Consider the following 26,654-nt stretch of genomic DNA (forward strand, 5'->3'; position numbering starts at 1 on the left):
CAATTACATATTTTTGCAGATTATATTATGCTTCAAACTATAAAATATTTCTGAAATAAGCTCCAAAACTGAGGAGATTTGGCAATTTAGATTCAACAGGACAACTGGTGGTAGGTTCGAAAGACTCTGGCCTTGATGAGCCTATTGCCACAGTAGCAGAAGAGACCTGAGCAAGATGAGTGACACTTTGCACTTCTCAAGATGCAAACCTGGCTGACACCTGTGCTTTATCTCAGCACTCTTCAACCCATTTGTGTATCCCTCTTATCCTTAACTAAAGTAGGATGGCATACTACACTAGAACATAACATGAAAGATAATGCAGAATACTTTAAGAAGAATAATGTTTAACTGAAAGGCCTGATGACAGTAGCACTTTTGTTTAATTAAGAAATTAAGCAAGATTTCAATGAGCTGACCAATTGTATATGAATTTCCCCTTGGGATTAATAAAGTATCTCTATCTATCTAAATAAATAAAAAGACACATTATAAACAACTTAAAACATCAGAAAAAAACAGAAGATATAAAATTAAAACCAAACAAAGCCACTGTAATCATAAAGAAAAAGCCATTTTAAACAGATGCGTTTTAAGTTTACATTTAAAGGTCGAAAATGATTGATATTTCTGAGCTCAGTAGGTAATGAATTCCACAGTTTGAGAGCAGAACAGCTGAATGCTCTGCTCCCCATGGAGGAGACGGGCGAGAGGGACGATCAGGTGGATGGAGGAAGAGGATCTAAGGTTACAGGAGGGAATGGCAACATGAAGAAGGTCAGACAGATATGGAGGAGCGAGGTTATGAATGGCCCAAAATGCATGTTAACATTTTCTATCAAAAAACTAGAGTAAATTGCACCTGGGACATCTACATTAGAAAGCACTAACTGAGCTCTGCAAGATACAAGCGTGAAGGAAGAGTCTAAAAGTTATCAGGATGGCAAAGGGAATTAAAAAAAAAAATCCACTAAATTCTTGTCTACATAGTTCAGCAGCATGCTTAAAGATGCTATAAGAAATCCTGGAAATTGAATGTGTACACCAAGCAAACATTTCCCAGCCACTTTCAAAGATAAGACAATGTGCTTCACTATGCTAGGGATGCTGTTGAGTCAGGATTTTTCTTGATTTTATTATTTTTTTTTGTTTTAGCTGAAATCTTAAAAGAGAGTGCATCAGAGACTAAAAGTTAGGTTTGTTTGACCTCAAATGATATTTTGCACACCCGAGGAGCCTGAGTAGATGCTGAAAATGCATCTCATACATGGATTAAAGAGTATCCAGCCATACAGATAAGATATGAATAAGCTGTAGTTTTGTTTATCCCACAAAACCAATGACTATCTCTGTAACATAGACTTTAATAATTTATTAATACTAAACAAAGTGTGACAAACTTTAATAATCATTATCGTGTAATTGTTTCCTCTGTATGTGTATGCCGTCAGAAGCTAATAGGCAATGATACTGGTTAGCACCATAGTACATTTTTACATTATTAATAGGGTTTACATTTAAACAGAATTTCGTGATGGTGTGAAAGACTAATTGGATGAAAAATATATTAGTTTTGTCTGCAAAAACACATCAAACAAATATCTAGATAATATTGTAGTTCAGTTAAGATGGTTTTGTAGTTAGCATCACTTATAATTCTGGAGAGGTTGGGGCATTAACAAGGCAGTCCTTCAGCAAATTCTGCACATTTTCTTAACTGGATCAACGTTTTTTAAAGTCGAAGCTACAAGGACACACATATGGCAAGCTGTTTTAGCATTTAATGTATCATGCTATTTCCTTTTTTATTCATGCAAACTGCATAACTGATATCTACTATGTACTGTATATCTTATAATTAGAGAGATCAGTAGATATATTTATATAGTAAAAACTGAGGAACTTTTCCCACTAAGATCTAAGGGTACAGATTGACCAGGAGAACACTCTTTTATTAACTGTTATATGTTAATAACGTGGACATTTTTCTAACAGTTGTTACAATAAACAATTTAACTCTTCACACATAATAATTTTTGTGTTTTTTTTGGGGGGGTGTCAGTATCTCAGGCCACACATCTTCACATCTGCTGAGCAAGCATACAGAAATGTCCAGAGTCAGATGGAGCCCATCAACCAGTCACTAATTGTCAGTGGAGAAAGTGGTGCTGGAAAGGTAATTTTGTTTATCTCCAGAAAAACTACTTTTAAGAATAAAGTATATGAAAAGTTTAAAAACACAAAATAGAAAGCATAGTTTCATCCTTTCTTCATCTATTTATACATTTTTTACTTACTTATTCCTTTACAGGAGCATGGGAAACCAAAGTCTACCACATGAGTACTAAGTGCAAGTCTTGCATGAGACCCCAGTCCAACACTTACTGTTTTTGTGGGAGTGTGTTAGAGCATCTAGTAAAACTAACTGTCACCTATTTGAGATGGGGTAGGAAAATCTGATGAGTTTGAAACTCTCAAGACATATTTCAGTCTCTCAAGACTACCACAGTGCTCACCATTTGTTTGACTAAACCAGTGGCTTTAAGATTCAGCCCTGGGAAATCTTTGTGAGTATAGTTTTTCTGTCCAGCCACTTTTATTTTCACTGAGTCCAACAATTTTTACATTTTAATTTATTTGTTTAATTAGGTTGTTTTTTTCATTTCTTATGTATTTAGAAAGGTGATATGAAAAGTTATTCTTCCATATTCAGCCTACTATAGAACAGAAAAGCTTGTTGTATTCATATGAAAATAACAAGCATAGCTTGTGAAATGATACAAGAAAGATAGGAATAACATAATTTAAATTTTTGTTGTAAATAATATGTACTGTGCAGTGATCCTGTGAACATGAAAACAACTGACCTACTGTATATTTAGCTGGATTTTTGTCTTTTATAATGATTAGAATATCCTTCAAATACAGTATTTGAATTATCTTCATGGTTGATAACAAATGTTCCTTACACCATTATTTGTAATTTTCCATAGCAATGGTTGTAAATCTTCCACATAGTGAGGCTAAAGAAATTCTTTCAGTAACAAAAATGGCCTCATCTTATGTTTTAACATATTTGTTTAAGAATCTCTAGCTATGTTATCTCCATGATGAGTGTAGTCATGATTTTCCGTTATGCTATACCATGACAAATGGAAACACAGTAAAATGGGTTTTTATCTACTGTATACCTTTTGTATTAGATAATGCATAACTTTTACATGTATTAGACTTGTAATCCTTAGCATTGACATAGTCCTATAATATTGAAAATGTATATGCCAGAGCTTGCAGTCTCCTTAAAGGCAATGTTCAGGCTTGAATTTAATGTCTAAGATAATCAGTGGACTATTGCACTGCCCAATTTGTGTCGTCTGATTACTTTGTAGGAAACGATGATATGTATTCTATATTTCATTTCAGATTTGATAGTAAAATAATCAAGTGATTTCACACATTTCCTAAACACACTTATTCCAGATTTTCTGTGTAATTGCCGAGCCTACCCTTGCAACATCAAGCACGAGTCATGAACCAAACCTGGATAGGGCAGCAGTCTTTATAGGTCACACAGACCCATAATAACACACATCATACCAATTTTATAGTTGCCTAACATGCATATTTTTGGTGAATGGACACAGGAAACAATTTGCAGATTCCACAGACTTGACAGTGACCGAGCTGAGTCTCTAACCCAACGTCAAAGCTGTAACCCACAGTACTAACTACTGTACCACCATCCCACCCTTAATTATTATTCTATACAAGGGACTTCCTTTAGAAGTAAGTGTGCAAATAAAATACATGTCACTCCTTACTCAGGTTTAGCATTTGTTTCATTATTGCTAATATTGGGACACATACAAGAAATACCATGTATGTACAGTATGTATCTATGTGTGTGTGTGTATGTATGTATGTATGTATATGTATATATTGTGTATAAAAAATATTTACATTTTTTAATTATAAAATATAAATAATTTGGTGCAGTGATTACCACTGATGCATTATAGATGCTGTATTCTGTGTACAGTGTGCACTTTTTTCCTTCTTTTTTCTCCTACACCCTCAGAGAGTATGTGGTTAGGTTAATTAGTAATTTAATTTGGAGATCCAGCTCCCTTTGACCCTGATTTTTATTAAACAGGTTTGAGAATGTTATGTTATAAATTCTTTGAAGTAAAGATACATCTTGAAGATTTATTTCCTTTTCCTTCTTCATGGGGTTTTAGAATTGCATAGAGGCATGGTTACATTATTTGCTTCTAACTAACCTTTAAAATCACATTTGGAATTTCTTACATAATTGTTATTTAACTCGCTGGAAAAAAGTACTTAAAAATAGAGTGCCATAGAGGACTGTATGGCCCTGTATTACTTTTTGAGACATTCTCTGTTATTTTTTCTTAAGTTTTTCATTGAAAACATATGATGTTATTTGTTACTGAATGGGAAAAAATTATCATATTTTAACAGACATGGACATCTCGCTGTCTCATGAAATTTTATGCTACAGTTGCTGTCTCTTCATCTTTGAAAGCCCATGATACAGTTGAAAGGATAGAGCGTAGAGTACTGGATTCTAACCCCGTCATGGAAGCGTTTGGTAAGCAAGATGCAATAATCTACTAGAAGCTGCAGAATTCTTTTCCCTTCTTTTGTTTTTTTTTCCCTTGCTGGATTAACAAAACAAAATCTAGACTTAAATATCGTGTAACATTCCAGTCTTTGTTACAGTGCCTGGTGAAAATCTATACACTCCAGTATTTTGCTACTTAAATAACATTTATTAAAAAGATTAAGAGAAAAAAATAGTTTCATGACTCTTTACACAGAATCAGTCAATACTTGGTAGAAATGCCTTTTTCAGGAGAGAAGCCATGATTCAGTCTGGATTAGTGTTTTCTAACTTTGCCCATTCTCCTTGGCAGAATTGTTCAAGGTCTCGCATCTTGACTGGAGCTCTTAATATTGCTATTTGCAAGTGTTGCCATGCATTTACTTTTGTGAGTTTGAATTAGCAGTAACTTGATTTACAGCTTTAAATTCTAATTGCTACTATACACTGAAGATTTGGCTGCATACGGCACCTTAGTACTGTTGACCAAACTGCTGTACCTTTTAACAGGCACAGGATTTTCGTTTTCCACTTTGTAATTCTATTTTTGCTGCAAAATATTGGAAGGGGCAACAAAATTCTCTCACCATATTCTCCAAAGGAAAATGAACTTCTGTATATGGACAGCATCAACATATCAGTTAGGATATGTTGTTAAAACAAGTGTAAAGCTCATCCAAACTGTCTGCCTTTTTTATATTCATTATTTGTTTTGATAATGCTCCAGACCATTGCTTTTCTCCAAGGCATAGTTTCTTTCCATTTCTAAGTCTTTGCACAACTGATGCAGAATTTCATCCAGGATGAATAGATCGATATGTTCTATTGATTCCAAGTAGAAACTGTATAATTATAGCAGTAAATTCACAAAAAAATAAAACTTATGCAGAATACACTGAAGAGAAAACTGTATGATACATGAACATGTCCATAATCTAATTAAAACTATCATATTCAAAAGGAATAAAAGGACATGTACTGAATACATTTTGCATTGTAAAATTGAATAACTACTAGTAAAAAAAAGAACAATAGCTCTGATCAAGCTTCCTGGAGCATCTATGTGTAACAAGGGGGCTCTGCCCCCTGCTCGCTTCGCTCGCCTACCCCTGGCGTTGGGTATCCTGAAATACATTAGTCGACCCAAGCAGCACATTATTCCTAACTTCACTCCGCAGTAGTGCCACTCACAATATGGCGGTGACGCCTGTGCCTTCACTCCGCAGTAGTATCACTCACAATATGGCGCTGACGCCTGCGCCTTCCGTACTTTATGGACCCGTGGGGCCTCCGTAGCCTCTTCCGTTTGAATCTGGGCTGCAGCGCAGAGTCCTCTTTTTTGTGTGGCTGTCGGTAGTCGTTAGCCATGGGCACGCTGTTGCTTCATTTCTCATCCACGTCAGTTGAGCTCTTTTGTTTTTGGGCCGTGACTCCTTCGTGCGCGGTGGATACAACTTCGCGTGCGGTTTATGAGATGCGCGCTGTACGCGCCTGCGCAGTACATCTCATGGTCCCATCGCCGTGTACCTGCGTCCATGCCATCCGGTTTACCATTCTCGGTTAGTAATATGGATCAGCCATGTGTCATGCATAGAAAGCTAGGCATTCTTCTTAATGGCCTTATACTTAGCAAATATTCTTCTGCTCTGTCTAGAGAGTGCAGACTAGTCCTAGAACAAAGCTGACATTCCTGATTAATGTATTTTGGCATCTTCTGTGTTCACTTCTGCATCTCAGCATACTACTGTATAAAAGAGTACATTTGCATCTACACACTGACAAAACATATGCAAAAATGTTCCACCCACTCCAAGGATCAGAGCTACCTCAAGAAATACAGGTGTCTGTGGCCTTTTTGTATATTGCTTCAGTGTTAGAAATCTAATCCAGATTTCTGTCCTAGTGCAACTCTGGGTACAATACAGTATATACCTGAATTACCTCATCTTCAAATACCAGAATGAAGTCTGAAGTCAGTTGCAGCCTTGCTGTCCACTACTACATCCTTGGTTTTCCTAAAAATGAGCTCTGTATTCTTCCTCCTTTCCACCATTTATGTACCACTTGAGTGGAAAGTTGTCCAAAAACTTCCAGAAAGTGCTATGTCTTAGACATGTATTTGAAGTCTTGATGTTTTAAAGGGTGAACAAGGGAAGAAGTCAGTAGGTTTCCTTGGGTTGGCTACTGCATTGCTGATCACCCATTTTGACACCTAGCTTTGTAGGCTCGCAAGCTGTGGACTGCAGATGTATTTAAAGCCTGGAGATTTCACAAAATAGGATCCTTGCACACCAAACTGCCCTGTCCAGATGCAAGTAGGTCCTGTGTAGCAGATAGATAATGACATCTTCTTCCCTTATGAGTGCATGTTAGGCAAAACGCAGGGGGTGGGGGGAATCCAGTGTTTGCACTTGAAATCTGAGCAGGTTAGGGACTAGCCTTTCCAGGACTTACATGATATTTGCCATCATCCATCTTTCCTTGATCTTCATATAAGTTCCTGTTTGCTGTTATGGCAACAAATCTCAACAACAGAACATTGTATCCAGTTGTTTCATTGTGGGATAGTCTTGAAAATGTAATATTCTGTATATGATTTGTAATACTAGTTTCATTGTGTTAAGATCATTAGATTCCACTTTGGACATATTTAGACACCGACTTTTCCAACATGTTTCTTTCCTAAGGGGTTGTTCCATGTCACATCATATATATATTAAGAAATCAGTTTCTACAACTTGGTTTCTGTAAACCATGGCTAGTGATTTTAGATGAATGGTCAGATTCAAATAGTGTGTGTTGGTGTTGTAGAACTATTTCTGTAGAGACGCTATCATTTTCGTATAGTTCTCATCTAACCTGTACCTTACATGATATTTATTTGACATATTCTTTTTCACTACATTCATCAGTATAACTTCAATCAAAAGAAATTGCTTCTTATAAGAGAATGGCTTAAAGTGATTTTTTTTTTGCTACCCTAATCTATAATTTGAAAAAACGGCAATGCTTTCACAGTTAATTTTCAGTTTGAGCTGTCCAGATATATTTCAGTTTATATCTGTGGGGACTGTCAGTAATTATGCCAGTCTTGTCTAAAACATGAGCCTCCTATATTACTTAGGCTTTTTGACAACACTTGTGCATTAGTCTTACTTGGAATAGACATTTCACTTTAATTTTTTACATAAATGTATTGTTTACACAAAAATTACAGGTAATGCCTGCACATTGTGGAACAATAACAGCAGTCGCTTTGGAAAATACATTCAACTGCAACTAAACCGGTAAGTCGATAAAAGTTTTAGTTGAATTTAAAAATTCAGTGACTTTCATATGTTTAGATTTTATGCATGAAATGTAATTAAACAAATGTAAATTATTTGCATAATGATTGTAATATAGTAGAATATTTTAAAGTTTATTAATCATTCAAATCAGTGCTGGGACAAATAAGTCTTACCTTTATTTTACTTTATTTAGTCATTTTAAAAAAACACTCTTATTCTGTTATATAGTTGCAAGGTGTCAGAGCTTGTCTTACAACATTGTTTGTTATCTACTTAGGAACTAATTATAGATGGGATGCAAGGGTAGCATCAAGGAACATATTAACACCCATCTATGCAAGGTCAATTTAAGAGTTGTGATTTATCCTCTTAGTTGATGGGGAAGAAGCTGATCTAGGATTTAAACCCGGTTCACTGTTCATCACCAAGCCACCCTTTAAAAGTTTCAAGTTTAAATGTTTCTTTTAAATCAAATTTTGTGACAGATAAGAGATGAAAAATGCAAAATCCACTTTTGTGCATTTTAGTATGCTTAAAAAATCAATTCAGATTTTTTGAAAAAAGTGGTCATGACTATAAATACCAGATAAATTGTATGCTACTCAGAAAAGGAGACTGGTATTATTTTGAAATGTAGCATCTGTGGAAATTCAACTTGTAATAATTTACCAAGAAGTCTATATGTAATTGAGAATTAACATTTTGTTTAAATTCTGAATGTCTAGTGTTCTCTGTTGAGCTGGTCTGAAATAGTTTAAATGCTTCTTAAATAAACATGGCTACTGGCTAGTGCTGGGAGGTATACCGGTTCATACCGAAAACCGTTTTTTATTTTCGTTATGATATGTATTTTTCTTATACCGGTTTAAATAGCCTGAACAACATTCGGAACGTGGTGAAGTGGGAAACTGTTTAAGGGGGGGACTTTTTTTCACTGCTACACCACTAAACACACATGCAACGGAGTACATGCGTTAGTGGAGGTATTGAGCGGTGAAAATTGACAGAGAACATTCCGAAACTGAAGCTGTAGCAGATGATAAAGTTGAACATGATAACACAGAAGAACTTTTGCCGAATAAAGGAGCCATGTCTGTTGTCTAGAGATTTTGATTTTAAAAGGTCAGATGTGGATCAAACAACTATTTACTGCAAATGCAGTTGAGCTAAAGTTGTCGCTGGAGGTGGTAACACGAGCAATTTGCTGGACCACCTTAGCCGCAAACATGCTTTGGAGTACCATGAATGTATGGAACTAAGATTGGCACCCTCCACATCCTTGGGTAAAACTGAAAAAGCTAGAGGACACTCGAGTCAGATGTCACTTGTAAACGCATTTGCTAGAGGACTGCCTATGACAAAAAAGCAAGCAATGGATCGAGATAACCAGCACCATTACAATCCATATAGCTAACATGTCAGTGGACAGAGATTGATAACATTAACAGAAAGTGTAGTTGGTTTACAAAAAATATTTACTCTTTATTCCTTTTCTAAGACATGTTGTATTGTACATTGTACAAAAAACATTTTAATAATGTACAATTCTCATGACAGTGGAATAGGTTATTCTTAGCCAGTCTACTGCAGTAATTGCAGTGGAAAATATGGTTAACATCCACTCATGCATGGGGAAAAAATACCATTGAATACCATGATACTGGTATAATTTTGAAAAATACTGTGATATAGAATTTTAGTCATACCGCCCAGCCCTACTACTGGCTCACTACATTTTGGTGGAGTCATTAATAATGGAGAGAGGCTAAAGCAAGATGTACAGATTTCAATATCTTTCATTAATATTGATCTTCATGAATGTATCTTCGATCATGATGTTAATTTGATGTTACTGAATTTTTATTTTTTATTAAGGGATTGTGTTCTGGCACTGGGTACTAATTTGTTGTTGTGGGTTTTTTTTTTTTTTTGTAATAAGAAACACAAATTAATTTTTTAAAATTATTTTTATTTTCTGTGCACATGGGAGACCACTTCAGGTTAGACCTAAGACATTTTTGGTTTTCTGTATTTCATAGTAGTTTTGTTGGGTGTGATGAACTGGTGCCCTACATAAGGTTGGTTCCTGACCTCTTTAAACCCTGAAATTAATAGATAAATGGTATGTGAAAATGGGTGGACTGAAAACTTGTATGTTTTACTTAATGACTTGTCAAGTCTCATTCCAGCTAACTGCTCTTTCTGCATCTAAGCTTTATATGGTATAAATAATATACAGTAGGTCATTTAAAATAACTTAATTTTATTGTTTTGTTTTTATTATTGTAAACAGATTCACCTTTTATTTTTATCACTTGTGAGTCATATTTCAGTAATTTCATTTCATTATCTAATGTTTATTCATGCCAAAAAAAGTGTACCATAGACATTCAAACTCATTCTTGCTTTAGTTTGTCTTTTCTACTCACTTTTCTATTACTGCAGGTCACAACAACTGGTGGGGGCTTCCATTCAAACATATCTGTTGGAAAAAACAAGAGTGGCTAATCAACCTGTTAATGAAAGAAATTTTCATATATTCTATCAGGTTTGTGTTCATTTCCAAGAAGTTTTGACAATTAAAAAAAAAAAAAAAAATTTACTCAGACATCTGTATTGAAGTGAAATATGGCCACCTTTTAGAGCTTAAATTTATTTTAGTAACATTCACAAACCCAGTATGAATTTATGAATTTTTTAATAGTCTGGCTTGACACTTTTTAATTATGTTTTAGTTCTCATTAATAGCAAACTTTTCTTTTGTCTTTTATAATATAACTAGCTGTGTGTGGTCTTTGGGACAAAAAAACAACCCGAAGAATTCCTACCAGTTTTACTGTTTTCATGAACTTGGAGAGGCATCAGCTAACTCTTAAGAAATATCTTGGGCAGAGAACGTGGATCCACCTGTACTTGCTGCCCCAATGGCTTTCATAAGAAGACACTGGCAATACCAAATCTTATTGTTGGCATATGAGTCCTATTACTCTTTGTCTCAAGAAAATACCTCCAGATGGACAATTTTTTAGTGAAAACGTAAAGCCTCGCACTCTGTTGCTGAGGTGTTTCACTTGCATGTTGTTGAGCCACATAGTTTGCTTCGTTTTGATGTTTTGTCTCTTCATCTGTGTCATTAGCATGACGTTGTTGTGCGGCGGTGTTGCTGTACATAAGTCTTTCGTAGTGAGAAGTGAGATGCATGCAAACCCCGAAAAAATTTAAAAGTGCATGCACGTGCCCTCTAGTGGCTGTGATTGAACATGAGCAGAGTGGACTGCTCCATACACACACAGGTCTCTTGTGTATATATTTGTCTAAATCTGTCCAGTCATGTGAGATTCTAATTGATTGTCTTTAATTATATTTTTCCCTTGTGCAAATTTCTATTTTTCTTTATCCGGTCCATATTGTTTAGATCACAAAAGGTGCCACTGAGGATGAAAGACTGAAGTGGAATCTTCCCTGTAACAGTCTCTTCACCTGGTTGCCCAACACAGAGAGAACCCTTGAAGGTCTGTGAACCTGTAAATGCCTTTTAGTTGGCTGTCTATTAGACCACTGTAATGTTTTTTATTTTGTGTTTTAGCTTAAAATTTGTTATTTTGAGTGTTGCAGTCTTCCTCCCTTTATTAAAAAGTGATATGTCACTTTATTTCTTGCTAAAGCTTATCTGCTGTGGTTTTATTTATTTATTTATTTATTTTAAAACAATGGTAATTGTTACCTTACCTATGTACTGATACAAGAGTGGGTGGTATCGTCTAAAATCTGTATCATGATATGACTGAAAATTCAAAAGGCTTTACTAAATCCCAATATAATGTATTTGCATGTACTTTTCAGGCTGGAACTTTTTTTTTTTTTTTTTTAAGAAATAACAAATGCATTACTGATTAATGTAAATAACGCAGACACACCTCTTATTCATCAAAATGCATATTAACACTTTGCTGTTTAAGTAGATTCAACTAGGTGGCGCAGTGGTAGTGCTGCTGCTTTGCAGTAAGGAGACTGTGGAAGATTGTGGGTTCGCTTCCCGGTTCCTCCCTGTGTGGATAGCGCTTTGAGTACTGAGAAAAGCGCTATATAAATGTAATGAATTATTATTATTATTACAGGTGTACAATTTTATTGAAATGATAAAAATACAGCTTCTTTCTCTGTCACGGTCACTGACTTGCTACTTCTCTCGATCACTCACACTGCTGCTGCCAAACAAACACATTAACTCACCAACTAGGTTAAACTACACACTGATACTTTTAAGGGGTAGGCTTATTTATTACACATAGTTCACATTAAAGCCTATACACAAAGACATTACCTTTAAGACAATAATACACTGACAAACAATCACATTTTCAGTTTGTTTTTGCATGCATATTTTATAATTTAAATTAAGTTTTAGAGTTACACGTGGTACAGAATAAAAAATATAATTTGCGTAGGCTTCAAGAATCATTGTGTGATTTGCTTTAGTTAAATAACTGTTTAATTTTCTTTAATTTTTGTAGAAGATTGCTTTGAGGTGACCAAACAAGCAATGCTTCATTTAGGCATCAGTAGTGAAACACAAAATCAGATATTCAAGGTAAATAAAGATATTCCTGTTTCTATACATTTATTTATTTATTTATTTGATTAAATCCAAATAATTAAAATTGAATAGGTAAAAAGAGAGAATTTACAAAGTAACTAATGAAATGAACATTTTAAATAATTATGAATGTTTACTTTATGCCTGTAGTTTTTGTTGCTCACTTTTGTGCACTGTACGTACTGAACCAGCCCTTGGTGAATGGGATGATTCCTGGATAATATATCACAAATTAAACAAAATTCTACAGTGACAAATTCAAATGTAGAAATATTTCCTCTATTAGTTATTGGGTGTGCTGTACTACATTGTGTAAAATGTATGGTGGGTAATTATGCTTTTAATTAGTCTTACTGGTTATTTGTGTTCACATACAGTCAAAGGTGATCATAGGTCTATTCCATTGAGGTAATGAATTTTAATATGTGCATTGTTGATGTAAAAGTTAACTAATTAAAATGTACTTTAAAAAAAAAAAAATGTATTCCTCAGATTCTCTCTGGACTCTTGCATCTCGGAAATGTGGAGTTTGTTTCACCAGATGATGAATGCATGCAATGTGAACTTAGTGAACATTCCAAAGGTAAAGTAAGCTATTCCCTGTTATGGGTGTTAATGTACAGTAAGTAAACTCTTATTTTGACATTAGAAAACTGTTAGTGTGGAGTTAACACGTTTTAAATTTCAGTATAAGTATTCAGATTTTGGTTTATTTCTCAGTGCACAGAGAAACATAATCAACAACTGAATGTCTTACTGAGAAGAAAATTTGTGTTTACATTTTTGGTGTTGCAAATGAAACCAAGAAGACATTGAGTAAAAATAAAGTCTGCTTCCATATGTGGTTTTCTTTGCATATTAAAGAAAAGTTACAGACAGGCATTTTTTTTGCTTGTGGTATTTAAAACAATTCATCAGAAGCTAAACCTAAACATGGAAAATTCCAATACCTTTTATATGTAATGACAGTAGATTTAAATATATCAAAGATTTTTTATTATTACTTAGTATTTGGCTGATGCCTTTATCCAAGGCGTCATACAGTGTTTGAGAGATACAAGTGGTTACATTTCTTTTGTTTTTCCCATTGGAGCTCAGGCAGGTGAAGTGACTTGTTCCTGGTCACACAGCGCTTGAAGTGGGATTTGAACCCATAATCTTAGTGTCTGACTTCCAAAGCCTTAACCACTTTGCCACATTGCCTGCCATCTCTATCTTTACTTCCCACAACAAACAAGTTGTTATCTAGAAACAGACTTAACTGCTGCCTCATGTTCTGTTTGCATACATTGGACAGCTAATAAAATATTCCTCATGAATTGACAGGCCAAAACAAAATTAAATACAAAATAACAGAAGTGTAGTAGAAGATTGAGCTTGCCAATTAGCCACTGCTTCCTTTGCTTGTTTGAATCTGGTGAAAGACTGTATTGAGATTTTACAGCCTAAAAAATCACAAATCTGATGTGAAATTTGCTTTATTATAAATGACTAAATACTATATTTAACTTGGTTGTAATGTCTCTTTAAAAATAAAAATGATTATATTAGAAATGTTTAATATTAAAATATCATCTACATACTGTACACCCCAGACTTAACTTATCCCTGGATGTTTGGGATCAGGAAACTTGTAATTGTTTTTGTCAAAGATTTTATATATAACTTTGTAATATGTACTTTAACATAAAGAAACACCCTTATCTACGCAAAGAAGCCACTCTCAATAGGTAAGCTAATAGGCCTAATAAAACCATTTTTATGATTATCTTGCATGTATTTTTCCATGGATATGGTTTTGGAGGCAGAAAGGCATTAAAGGAATACTCCACTAAAAAGTGATTTTTAATTTTATGTGATGCTTACTCTGTATTGTTTGGCCAAGTGATGTGATGGTCAAGAAAAATGTTAGACAGATTGAACTTTATTTGTCCCTGGGGGAAATTTTACTTATTACAGGAACTCTGTAAATAAATACATACATAAATACAGTAGATAGATAAATATATGCACACACTAGAAATACTAAAAAGAAAGAAAATTTTATTAAGAAAGAAAACTTCTGACTTGACAGTCACAGTTACAGTAAGGCATTATGCAGATGTGTTGCTTTTGCTGTAAAAGAGCCCCAGTAGCATTTCTTGATACACTTCTGCTGAATAATTTGTTGGCTGAAAGCTCACAGTTTTAGTGTGTTAGAGAGAGCATGTGCATCACTGTACATAATGGCACTCAGTTTTGTTTTAATTCTGTCCTTTGCTACTACCTCCAGGTTGGTTCGGAGTGTGTCCTATAACTGAGTTTGTCCTTTTAATTAGCTTATTGATTTGGTGGGCCTAGGTTGAAGTGATGTTACAAGCCCAGCACACCACAGCATAGAAAATTGTACTGGCCATCACAGAGTCATAGAAGTTGTGAAGGATGTCACTTTCTACATTAACTCAGTCTCCTAAGGAAGAAGAACCTGCTCTGCCCTTTCTATATAGTTTCTCTGTGTTCTGAGACCAGTGCAACCTGTCTTTGATGTGGACTCTCAAGCACTTGTAGGAGTGCACTACTTCTACATCCACTCCCTGAATAATGACCAGACATAGAAGCTATGTAGTACGGCAAAAGTCAATGACCAGTTCCTTGGTTTTGATGATGTTAAGATTCTGACAGTTCTCTTTGCACCAAGAAACAAAGTTCTCCACCTGACCCCTATACTCTATCTCATCTCCCTTGTACAGAATTTCTGGAAGTCACATTACATGGTGTTATATTTATAATTTGAGGTGTACAGAGTGAAGAGAAAATGAGACAGGGCTGTTCCCAGTGGTGATCCAATGTTGCTCACATCTGTATCAGAGACGGTCATTGAGTCTGACAAACTGCAGTCTGGTTGACTGTTTTTATGAGCCTTGGAGGTAACAAAATTCCTGAATTATAGGCATCAGTGGGAAAGATCAAAATATTCATGAAAAAATCAAAATTACTCATGTTGCATAATCCACTAGTCAAGTATGTGTATTTTGGCTAAAATATTGTTAAATAATGCACTTCTGGAAAATTCACTTTTATTTCACATGGGTGTGTTAAAATGGAATTAATCTTTTGAATTGAAGTCTGATCTCTCTTCACATTTGTTAATCTTTCCACTTTTGTTCACAAGAGGATTTTCCTGAAATGGTTTATTTAAACAGACAAATACACGTGTCTGGAATGTTGTTTTTTTTTTTTTTATTAATGGGGCATTTTGATGCTGATGTTGTTTGCTGTTGTTTAGCATTGGTTCCCATTGAAACCTCCTGTATCAGTAATTTTGTTACCTTCGCTCACCATAAAAATATGATATTAACAGTTTTTCATGCCCATAATTACAAACAACATTGGTTAAGTAACAGATAAAAAAAATTATTATTTTTGGGTGTAATGTTCCTTTAAATATGTTGTAGAGATAATGAGGCTCTCATTTCTGAACACAGCCGTTAGTGCCCCATTCCTTCACCCTGAATATGCACATGGAGTGTTGATATATGTGGTGAAGTAGTGTATTTCTTTTGCCTTCTTCTAATGTTAGCAAGATGCTTTGGATTCTGCAGTGTTAACAACTCTTTCTGAGTCCTTGCAAGACATTATTGTGGTTTAAAAATATTAGATTTGGTAATGAGGGAAATTGTATGACCTACTTTGAACCTCTCTGTGGGAAGTAATTTTAACTATTCCAGTCTTAATCATTAATTGCAAAGTTTAAATACCTCTACAAATTTTTGTATGGCAATTATATCATTTGGGTAGTGATGATTTTGGACTTCGCACAAGAAATGTGCTCCCATAGCTGCTGGCTTTGACATGAGTGGAACTTTGAAAAGATTTAGTTATGGTATCTGTCCTTGAATTGAGCTCACACTAACTTAATAATATTATGTTTAACATCTATTATCACATTCTACTTCCTATTTTAGATCACTACAATTACATTTTCACCAGTTGTAAATCTAATTAGGCATCTGTAATTACATTTTGAGTAGTTATATTAAAGACCCTGAAATTCACATTTTGACTATGTAATTACAGATATTTCAAAAAAGAAATCTGACTAGCCAAAATATATCTGTAGATGATGAAAATTAGAATTGGCACAAATAAAAGAGAAATTAACAGGATACACAATGTGTTAAAATGCCTTGCCATACTTGTTTTCATGTGGCTTCAATTTAAAAAATGTTATCCGTGTAAAGAAATGAGTCTAGATTTTATTGAACAACAGCATTTATTTATATAGCACAGTAGCAGACCTAAGCCTTTTGCAATAATAATAGATATATCACAAAGGTTTACAAAAAAGTGGGAAAAAAAGAGCAAGTATTTTTAGAAAACAATTTTAATATAGTAAGAAAGAAACCATAAACGTCCCACTTAATAAGCAAATTATATGGTCAGATAGTCAGAGAGGAAAGAAAAACTCCAGCTGAAGAGGACACTAGAGGAGAATAAAGGAGTTCTAAGGCAAAAGATAATCTAACCCCCCTTGGAAGGACAGCTTTTTTAATGCTAGGCTGTGCAATAATGTGTGATGCTAACCACAAAATAAAATTTGTATTCATCCTGATATTTGTGGTATGATTTACAGAAAGAAATAATACAGATTTCAAAAGTGTAGTAATTGTTTTCAGCTTGCCAATCATTCAGACTAACAAAAATGTATCATTTTTTAACCCTGATGCATTATTTCGAGTGTAGTATCTTGCTTTGTTTTTTTTTTTTCAACTTGATATGGGTAATATTGTCTCCAGTACCCACCAATAAGGATTCATCTGTGAAACTGAACTGAATTAAGTGATTTTGAAAATATTATGTAAATTTTCCTATACAGTAAGATTAAATCAGGATCAGTGATTTCATGTTTACAGCTGAGTTTTTCTGATTAGATTTCTTGCAGATAGCAGCAGGTCTTCTGAAAATCTCTGAGGATCACCTGCTCAATCAGCTTCGCATTCGAGTCATCCGAGCTGGCAGACAGCAACAGGTATTCAAGAAACCCTGTTTGAAAAGTGAATGCAGCATCAGGAGGGACTGTCTGGCAAAAGTTATCTATGCAAAGTAAGATTCAACTCTGAAAGCATGAGTCGATTTATAGTGTTGCTTGTATCATATCCACATTTATGTAGTAGAAGTAAATATATGTTTCTTCTCAAAGGATAAAATATGTTTAATTTTATATGTGTTAAATATAATTTTGTAAACAATTTCAAATGTACACATTTTTTGTTTAATTCAGTATTTTGATATGTATTTTTAAATTGAATGTTTAGATTCATTCACAGCATATATCAATGGATGCTTTGGTTTGCAGCCAACATCTGAAGCTGAAGATGTGTGTGCAGAGGTCGCACAAACAAAAGATAAAGATGGTGCTATCTGACATTAGTATATCTGCAAGCAGCACAGTGAGATGTTCAGTAGGGATGTATGGGATATAATGATTTTCTCCTATAGAGATAATTAAAATCTTATAAACAAATAAGTGAAATACAGTGTTAGATATTGTGACAATACTGGTTAATAACAATGTGTATTTGGTTTGAGGACATAATAATTAGGCCTGGGAAAGTTAACACGTTAATTTTTGCAATTAATATGGCCTGTTTAACAAGTTAAAAAATATTGTCACATCCTGGGCCGGCAACGAAGCAAAAGCCTCAGACAGTTTCATGTATTTTTTTTTTTAAATTAGAAAACAATAATATAAAAAAAAGTTATGTATCTAAAAATTGCATACATGTCCAGCACTATATATATATATATATATATATATATATATATATATATATATATATATATATATATATATATATATTAATTTAAAACATTTTATGAAATAAAACTTTCATTTAAAGGTTTAAAATTTTGTATTATGTGGTTCACAAGGATACTGTAATATGTAGCACTGGTGTTCATTTTCTTTATACATACTGACATATGTGCAGGGGAGTGGGAGGAAACTGGGTGGGGTGAGGAGTTTATGGCAGTCCTGAAGTAATAGAAAAAAGTTGCAAAGGTAAAAATTACGCACTGTTTTTTTCTTTCTTCATTTCATTTTTCTGTAAGAAGATCAAATAAATGTCATAGCACATACTGTAAGTGCTAAATAAGTTACTTTGAGAGACACTAAAACCAACATAAGTCTCTAGTCTCTAGTATTATGTCGTTTCTCTTTAAAATAGCTGTGATAAAAAGTAAAATCCACCAATATACATTTTTTAAACTGTTATAAGCTGATGCTGGTTCTAAGTGTGATATTATAGTACACTAGTCTGATGAAATAGATAAAACATTGTTCAGGAAATAAAGTTCATTCTGTTTGCCTCTTTACTGATGGTGCTTTCATCTTCATTTTGTAAAATTTTGTTTTGCTGGAGAATAATCATTGGCGATTAAATGCCAGTCATAAATGCTGCTTGTTCCACATCAGCATCTGTAACCAGCACCCAATGTTTTAGGACACCAAAACTATGTAACATGCAGGCAGATTTGTTAAACATGTTACATTATATAATTTTATTACATATATTATGTCAAAAGAACAAAATATGAACAGCAAAACTCAGTTTGATATTTCTAATAAATGAGTGTCAAGTATGGGTGTGCGGGTCCTTGTCTTACACCCAATACTGTCACGGCAGGCTCTGACCTCCATAAGTTAGAGTTGAAATAAGCAGAGTTTAATGTTTTTTGGTATTATGAAAGTTTTAATACATTTCAGTACTCAAACCAATCAGGTCACATGTAGAAGAAAACCCTGAACAATTAAATGATGCAAACAGAACTGGTTTAACTTTCTATGGGACTTTTTAATGCAATTTAATTGTCAAACATACTTGTATATCTTAACAGTTCATATATCTAGGAGTTTATTACATTTTTATTATTACCTTATTTTGTTTATAACATTTTTCATTTTTAGCTTTAATCTTCACTACTAGTTTAGTGACCACTATCTGAATTTAGCCAGGTAGGCTGTTTTTTTTCTTTCAAATTTCCTCATTCCACTTTCTATATCTGTGCTCATTAATAAGAAAAATTCATTCTTTTGTCACTATAGCCGTCTGTGTTGTCTCCATTTTTGTCTGCTTCTTCAACTAATCCCCTCCATTTCTGTCACTATGATTGAAATCTTTTTTTAGCCATTTATGGCCAAACCACATCAGTCTATTTGTCCTCACTACATAACATATTGCATCTATACCAACCTGTTGGCTCAGTTCTGTTCTTATGTAGAGTTTTATTGAAGGGAGTGAAAGACAAGGAGTATGGTCATATTCATATTATTCCTTTTCAACTTTGCTTGATTCAAGACACCACAATCAGGCAAGTGATTACAGAGTGTTTAAATTTAAGTAATACATAATATCCAACATAACAAAAACGTAACCTTTTGAGTGAAGCATAACTATTTTACACTTTGGGAAAGTTTTAAATAATAATAATAAAGGTTAAACAAATATTCTTAGTTTCTGTTACCTTTATTTCTTGCAGAATCTTTGACTGGCTGGTTAGTGTCATAAATAGAAGCATCTGTGCAGATCCTTCAATGTGGAACAGTTTTATAGGTATATTAAGCTTTTTGCCTACTCAAAACATTTTATATATTTTGTTGATTTTAAACAATGTGTAGTTTGTCATTACAGACCCACAAGGTGTCTGTTTGTTTCTCTTTTTCTCACTCTCTTGATATATCTCCCAATATATTTTGATAATTACAGTATTATGACATTCTTTATTAACTTTTTCTGTGATGTGAACAGCATTTTCCATGTATAATTCACATCGAACAAAGGTAAATGATTGATTTTAAAATAAAATACTATCTTGAGTTGAGCTCTACTTCGCTTCCAGTGACATTGAGATGAGCTATTGCTATCTGTAAACTTGAAATTGTATTAAAAAGCTTAGAAAATGTATAGCTAGATGGATACAAAATGTAATTACCAGTATCTCAATCATTACTGATCTGATTGAAAAGAGACAAAGCAGCTTTCTTTCAAGCATGACAGAAATACCAAATGCTTTAGTTTTTCCTCTGTTATAGAAGTGTCTCCCATTATTATTATGATTTAGTTTTAGTTGGTGTAAGATTTCTGTATGTTAAGCAGGTACTAAAAGAATTTTAGAGAAATTTTAAATCTCTTTAAAAGATGGTTAGCCTTTTAGCCTTTAACAATGAAAAGGTGACTTAAATGAATGCCTATAGACACTTTGACATGGTGAATATATTCTGCTGTCCACTGATGATTTTTCATGACTATTACATGTAGTAAGACATACTTTATAATCTATGCTCAATACACTACACATCTTACAAGAATCTTTCCTATGACTTCAGTCTCATGAGCAGAAAGGTCATACTGAAAATGAAACAGTATATTAGTATGTCTTGTCTTGACATTAAGCTTTAATCTGTATGCTAGATTGTAAGTTATACTTCATACAGCTAAATAATTAATTAACAAAGCAACTTCTTTTTAATGTAGTCTGTATGATTATGTGAAATTAGCAGTAGCCTGACTTTGGTGGTAAGCAGAGAATACTAATATCAATTTATTTTAGAAAGAATTTAGCTTATTGCAGGGACACAGAAGTCAGCTTGGATCTTGACTGTATCAGACAGAAGATGGAAAACCTCCTTTGACTAGGTATACATCAATTACAAGTTATACTCAATTATATACTCATTAATTAAATATTATATCCATTTTCACTCACCCTGGACCAATAACATGTGGGTTTTAGGAAGTGGAAAGAAAACCATATTTTTTTGGAAAGAACAGGCAAATGGCAAACTGACTGATATTGACAGGATTGAACAGAACAATACTAACCTTTGTGCCATAAGGTCAGTTTCAGGAAAATGAAACAAAAAAGGTCTTCTCATTTAACATTAACAGGCTAATAAACATTTACAGCAAGACACTAAATTAGTGCCGTTTTGAAGTGTGCTTACCATTTTGGTAATAATATTAAATTGCTTTCATCCAACCATGTTCCTGACCTTAGTTGGTTGGAGTGCTACTTTGAAAGTGGTAGTTGTCTTAGAGCTGTTTGCTAAAGTCATTTCAAGTGTCTAACAAATTTACAAGCAAGATATTAGGAGAAAGAATTAGGTGATAATGTGATGAATGTTCCTTCTTGGAACTTATCTTCCAGTAATACCTCACCGAACACACAGATTCCAAAGTCAGATATGTAACAGCAATTGGAATGCCTCTTCTGAAAATGTGTCGTTCAATGTACCTATGACAGTCTGTGTCATTTCTTGTTCTGTGTCTTTTGAGAGGAGCTTTATTCTTTTTGCTAAATGCTCTCTTAAATTAACAAGTTAACACTACTTTGATTTGTTTCTTGTATTCCTTATTCTTGTTCGCTAAACTTGTATATGTCCTTTGCACTATAAAAACGGAGAAGTGAACGAAAGTACCTGTCTCTTAATTACTTTAATATTTTTTCTTACTGAATATTGTTACTTTATGTTCAAGGTTTGATTTCTTAAATTTCTTTACACCTCACCTAACAATGTACTTTAAATTTTTGGAAAATGTATAATGTACCACTTAAACCAATATTTCATAACCTAGATGATATTTACTAATTCTTTTTCCAGGTTTGCTAGATGTTTATGGCTTTGAGTCATTTCCTGTTAATAATTTAGAACAACTGTGCATCAACTATGCAAATGAAAAGTTGCAGCAGCACTTCGTAGCTCATTACCTCAAAGCGCAGCAGGTATACCCTTTATGATTATGAACTCAATGTTTCTGACAGTGTCTCTTTTAAGATTAAACATTTTGTTAGACATTTTCTTATACTGTATGCATGACCTTTGCTTACATTTATGTAATGTACAATTAAAATGATAAATTGCATTTACCTTTCAATTAGAGTGCTACAGATATTTTGGCTAAAGAGTGATGTTCGGTTGTGTTGTAGAAATACAATGACTGCATGTTCATTTCTAACCTCTAACCTTGAGCAAGTCATTTAGCCTATGTGTGTGTTTAAACCTGTGTTTCACTAAAGAAATGTATTATTGTGCTGTATCTGTGAAGTATGTTAATATGGTGCTCATTTTGAAAGGAACTAAAGGAACAATGTTAATATGGCTGCAGTAATATGAATATATTTTCAGCATCTTCTCTTTGCTGCTTCAGGAAGAATATGAAGCTGAAGGTCTAAAGTGGTCTTTTGTCAGCTACCAAGATAATCAGAAATGTTTGGACCTAATAGAAGGAAACCCTGTCAGCATCTTTTCCTTGCTAAATGAGGTTAGTATACTTATACCTCTTATTTCGTTTAGAAAGTTGACAAAAGTGCAGTGACAAAACTAAATCACACACAAGGAATGTGCAAATGAAAGACATAATGAGTATAGTTAGAAATTACTTCTGGGCTTAACTAGAATGCAGTATTAACTACCTATTCTGTAATTACCAATTCTGAGAATTATCATCTCTCACATGTAAATGTTTTCTTTTCTACTATAATTCAACTGTTAACCCTTCTGGCATTTAGCTTGCTCATATTTACTCTGAGTATCCCAGCACTTTGGGTCCTGAGCCAAACCTCATCAACATAATATGCAAAAAACAAACAGAAAGTAATTGAAATGGAATGGCTGTCCAAGAAACGCTTATACAAAACTGATGTCTCTAAATTGGCCTGGCATGAGTGAGTGTGAATGTGCCAGTGTGAGTATGTGGGGTATTGTCCTGGTATTCTGTCCAAGGTTGTTTTTCTGTTATGACTGGCTCTAGACCCCTGTAAAGCTGTAATGGAAAATGTAGGGTTAGAAAATGGAGGCATGGATTGATAAAAGTACATTTTGAGAGATGAAACTGCCTGATAAGAACTGTAGTTAGAGAGACCCAACACTTTTGTTTGGTTGGGGATTAAAAGCTGATTTTCATGGATTGGTTCTGAAGCCTACTGTAGAACTTGCTATGTTATTTTAATTTATTGTATTGAGTTGTTCTCTGTTATACTGTTTTGTTTCCAAATAAATAAATAAAAATTTTACTAAGTTAGTAACATAAATCCTGTGCTCACCTAAAAAAAAAAACTACACAGAACATTATGTTAGAAGAGAAGAGACCACAAAGGCAACCAAGGACAAAATCACTAAATAAATTCACAGGACCTTTAATATATTTTGATATCTGTTGACTACCATTTTCTTTGTTTGTTGTTAAAAATAATTATTTTTATTTGAAACAAAAATGGATTTACTTTCTAAATTTTCCACAAAAATTTTGAGTTTCATTCTTTGCAGGAATGTCGTCTAAATCGTCTCTCTGATGCAAAGCAGTTTATGGCACGAGTAGAGAAGGCACTTGCAGTTAATGAATGCTTGAGCTGGGACAAATTTACCAAAACACCTCATTTCATTGTTTCCCACTATGCAAGTAGTGTGTGCTATCAGACTGAAGGCATGACGGAAAAAAACAAGGTGAGTAATCAAATCCTGCAGTGCATGGATTGTAAGAAATAAAATCTTTGTAGTTTATGGGAGCATGCACAATTTTAGAAACCAGAGTAGACACTTTTGGATAGAGTAGTTTTCCCAGTATATTCCCTTCTGAGAATAATCCTGTATTCTAATTTGACCACTTAATATGATAGCTTGTTTCAAAATTCCATTATCTCTGTGTAGAATGTGTTTAGTGGTGTCAGACTTAAAAGTACTTCAAGGTTTATTCCACCATTATACTGAAGTGTGCAATTTATTTTCTTTTTTCTTTCTGGCAGTTTAATGACCATATTGTGGGCTCACCAACGTTGGCCGCTTTCCTCCTCCAAATATTACAAATAATATCTTTTCTTTCAGTAATAATGGTAGAATTCTGTCAGACAAATACATTTTATAGTTCAGACAGGATGTCTATTTTTATTTATGCCTGATACATTTCATGTATTTCTTTGAATGATATTTCACACAGTTTTTTGAAAACAATCATTTGAGTTTTACTATTCACATTCAGGTTAAAGCCTCACATGATGTTACAGTTGCAGTTTCAACATGGCTCTTAAGAGATAATGACTTAAAATAAAGTGATAAATATTTACTTGATTTCATTTTTGATGTTTAAATCTGGGGACTGCTGTGTCTTATGAATAAATTGTATATGCACAACATGTATTGCCAAAGCAGAAGCTATTAAAGGTCAAAGAATACATGTATTTGTCAGTAACATCTGTATCTTCAGTTAGTGCATATGTCTGTTTAATAGTTGTCTTAGCATGTTAAGATTACAACCATGCTGATAGGATGATATTGATTAAATTACACTCAGTCAGTGCACTTCCTGTCTGTATATTCAATACAATGACAACATCACACACATGCAGTTTGTCACGCATGTTGTAAAGGATCATTTCGATATTGCTGCACATCCTGCCACTACTAGTCTGTTTAATTTGACTAACACCTAAGGTATCTAACTAACTTTTAGTTGTCAAATTCTTTAAACATTTGAGTAAGCTTTCCATTATGGTATAATGTCAGCATGTTCAGTGTTCCAATTTATGTTTTACATTTTGTGCTTGAGATTGGACTCATTAGGAAATGGACATCCTTTTGACTTTCATCCAGGTTTGACACAGGTCTAATGCTTTTATCAATGTACCTACTTTACTTGGATCTGGTTGCTGTTTCTGTAGACTTGTGATTTTTTTTTTTTTTTTTTTTTTTTATAAACTGGGTGAGGTTGCTGGCCTCATGCCCAATCGTCCTCCTTTTTCAAGCTTGGAAATGGCTATGGTAGAGTTAATGTTGCAGTACAGAAGTTAAGTTAAGGGTTGCTTATTTCTGTAGAACTGAGGAGTGACAACCAAGAGACATTGTTCATTCATCATGTTTCATATTTACATTCAATTAAAATTCTCTCCGACAATTGTGCACCATTCTGGAAATATTTGTATTGAACATTGTTAGAGCTTGTATAAATAGTCTCCGCTTTTAAGTGCTTGGAAGTCTGCATTAACATTTTTTTGTTTCTAGATAATCTCCTTATCCCTGAGACCTGAGTGTGCGAGAAGGAGTATAGCACTTCACCAGTGTCTCCATATACTCAGGTGCTATATACACTGTAGGCAAGCATTAGGGATTTGAACTTAATGCGTGCTGCTAAAGGGAGCCAATATAGTGACATGTGCCCATCTTGGCTGGTTAAATACAAGATAGGCTACTGGATTCTGGATCATCTGCAGCGGCTTGATAGCACATGCTGGTACTCCTGCCAAAAGCAAGTTGCAGTAGTCCAGATGCGACAAGACCAAACCCTGAACCAGAAGTTGTGCTGCATTCTGTGTCAGATAAGGTCTGATCTTGCAGAAGCTGTACAGTGTGAACCTGCATGAATGAGAAACAGTAGAAATGTGGTCAGAAAAAAGATCATCATCAGCTACCACCCCAGAGTTGTGTACTGATTTGGTTGATTTGAGCAACAATGACCCCAGCTGTACAGAGATGGGGAGATGAGCAGACTGGCTGGCCAGGATCACAAGAATCGCTGTTTTTGCTAGGTTGAGCTGTAGATGATGGTCCTTCATCTAGGTTGAGATATCAGTAAGACATGTAGAGACTCTATTTGAAGCCATATTGTCCTCCGGAGGGAACGACAGGTACAGCTGTGTATCATCTGCATAGCATTGGATAAGAGAACCCATGGGATTGGATGATGAAGCCCATTGAGGTGGTGTATAGAGAGAAGAGGACCTAGCACCGATACTTGGGGTACATCAGTGCATGTCTGGTATACCTTTGACAATTCCCCTTGCCCCAGGACACACTGTAGGATCTGCCCGAGATGTAGGACTCAAACCATTTGAGAGCAGTCCCTGTGGTGGCAGGAAGGATATCATGGTTGAACGTGTGAAAGGCAGAAGAGAGATCTAGCAGAATTGGGACTGATGACATGTTGCTATGTGTAGCATAGCGAAGCTGCCCAACCACAGTCAGTAGAGCCTTCTCGAATGAGTGGTTCCTTTTGAAGCTGGACTGTTTGGTATGTAGCAATTCATTCTCTACAAGGAATGAAGAGACCTGTTTAGAAACCGCACATTCAAGTGTTTTGGAAACAAGGGAAAGGAGAGAGACAGGCCTGTAGTT

At 34.4% G+C, this 26,654-nt stretch overlaps 1 protein-coding gene across 1 annotated transcript in view; it reads left to right on the top strand.

The window, feature by feature from the left end:
• LOC114655762 (unconventional myosin-XIX) overlaps positions 1-26,654 on the top strand; it is a 75,995-nt gene that overhangs the window by 18,550 nt on the left and 30,791 nt on the right. Inside the window, exons 4-15 of the mRNA XM_028806978.2 lie at positions 2,063-2,176; positions 4,483-4,612; positions 7,842-7,911; positions 10,360-10,462; positions 11,330-11,426; positions 12,429-12,505; positions 13,004-13,094; positions 17,422-17,593; positions 20,030-20,103; positions 22,152-22,273; positions 22,699-22,812; positions 23,817-23,993. Coding sequence (XP_028662811.1) covers positions 2,063-2,176; positions 4,483-4,612; positions 7,842-7,911; positions 10,360-10,462; positions 11,330-11,426; positions 12,429-12,505; positions 13,004-13,094; positions 17,422-17,593; positions 20,030-20,103; positions 22,152-22,273; positions 22,699-22,812; positions 23,817-23,993 — 1,341 coding nt within the window. The remainder of the gene's footprint in view (positions 1-2,062; positions 2,177-4,482; positions 4,613-7,841; positions 7,912-10,359; positions 10,463-11,329; positions 11,427-12,428; positions 12,506-13,003; positions 13,095-17,421; positions 17,594-20,029; positions 20,104-22,151; positions 22,274-22,698; positions 22,813-23,816; positions 23,994-26,654) is intronic.

Source organism: Erpetoichthys calabaricus, chromosome 8 (assembly GCF_900747795.2).
Source record: "Erpetoichthys calabaricus chromosome 8, fErpCal1.3, whole genome shotgun sequence".
In the NCBI taxonomy this organism is placed as follows: domain Eukaryota; kingdom Metazoa; phylum Chordata; class Cladistia; order Polypteriformes; family Polypteridae; genus Erpetoichthys; species Erpetoichthys calabaricus.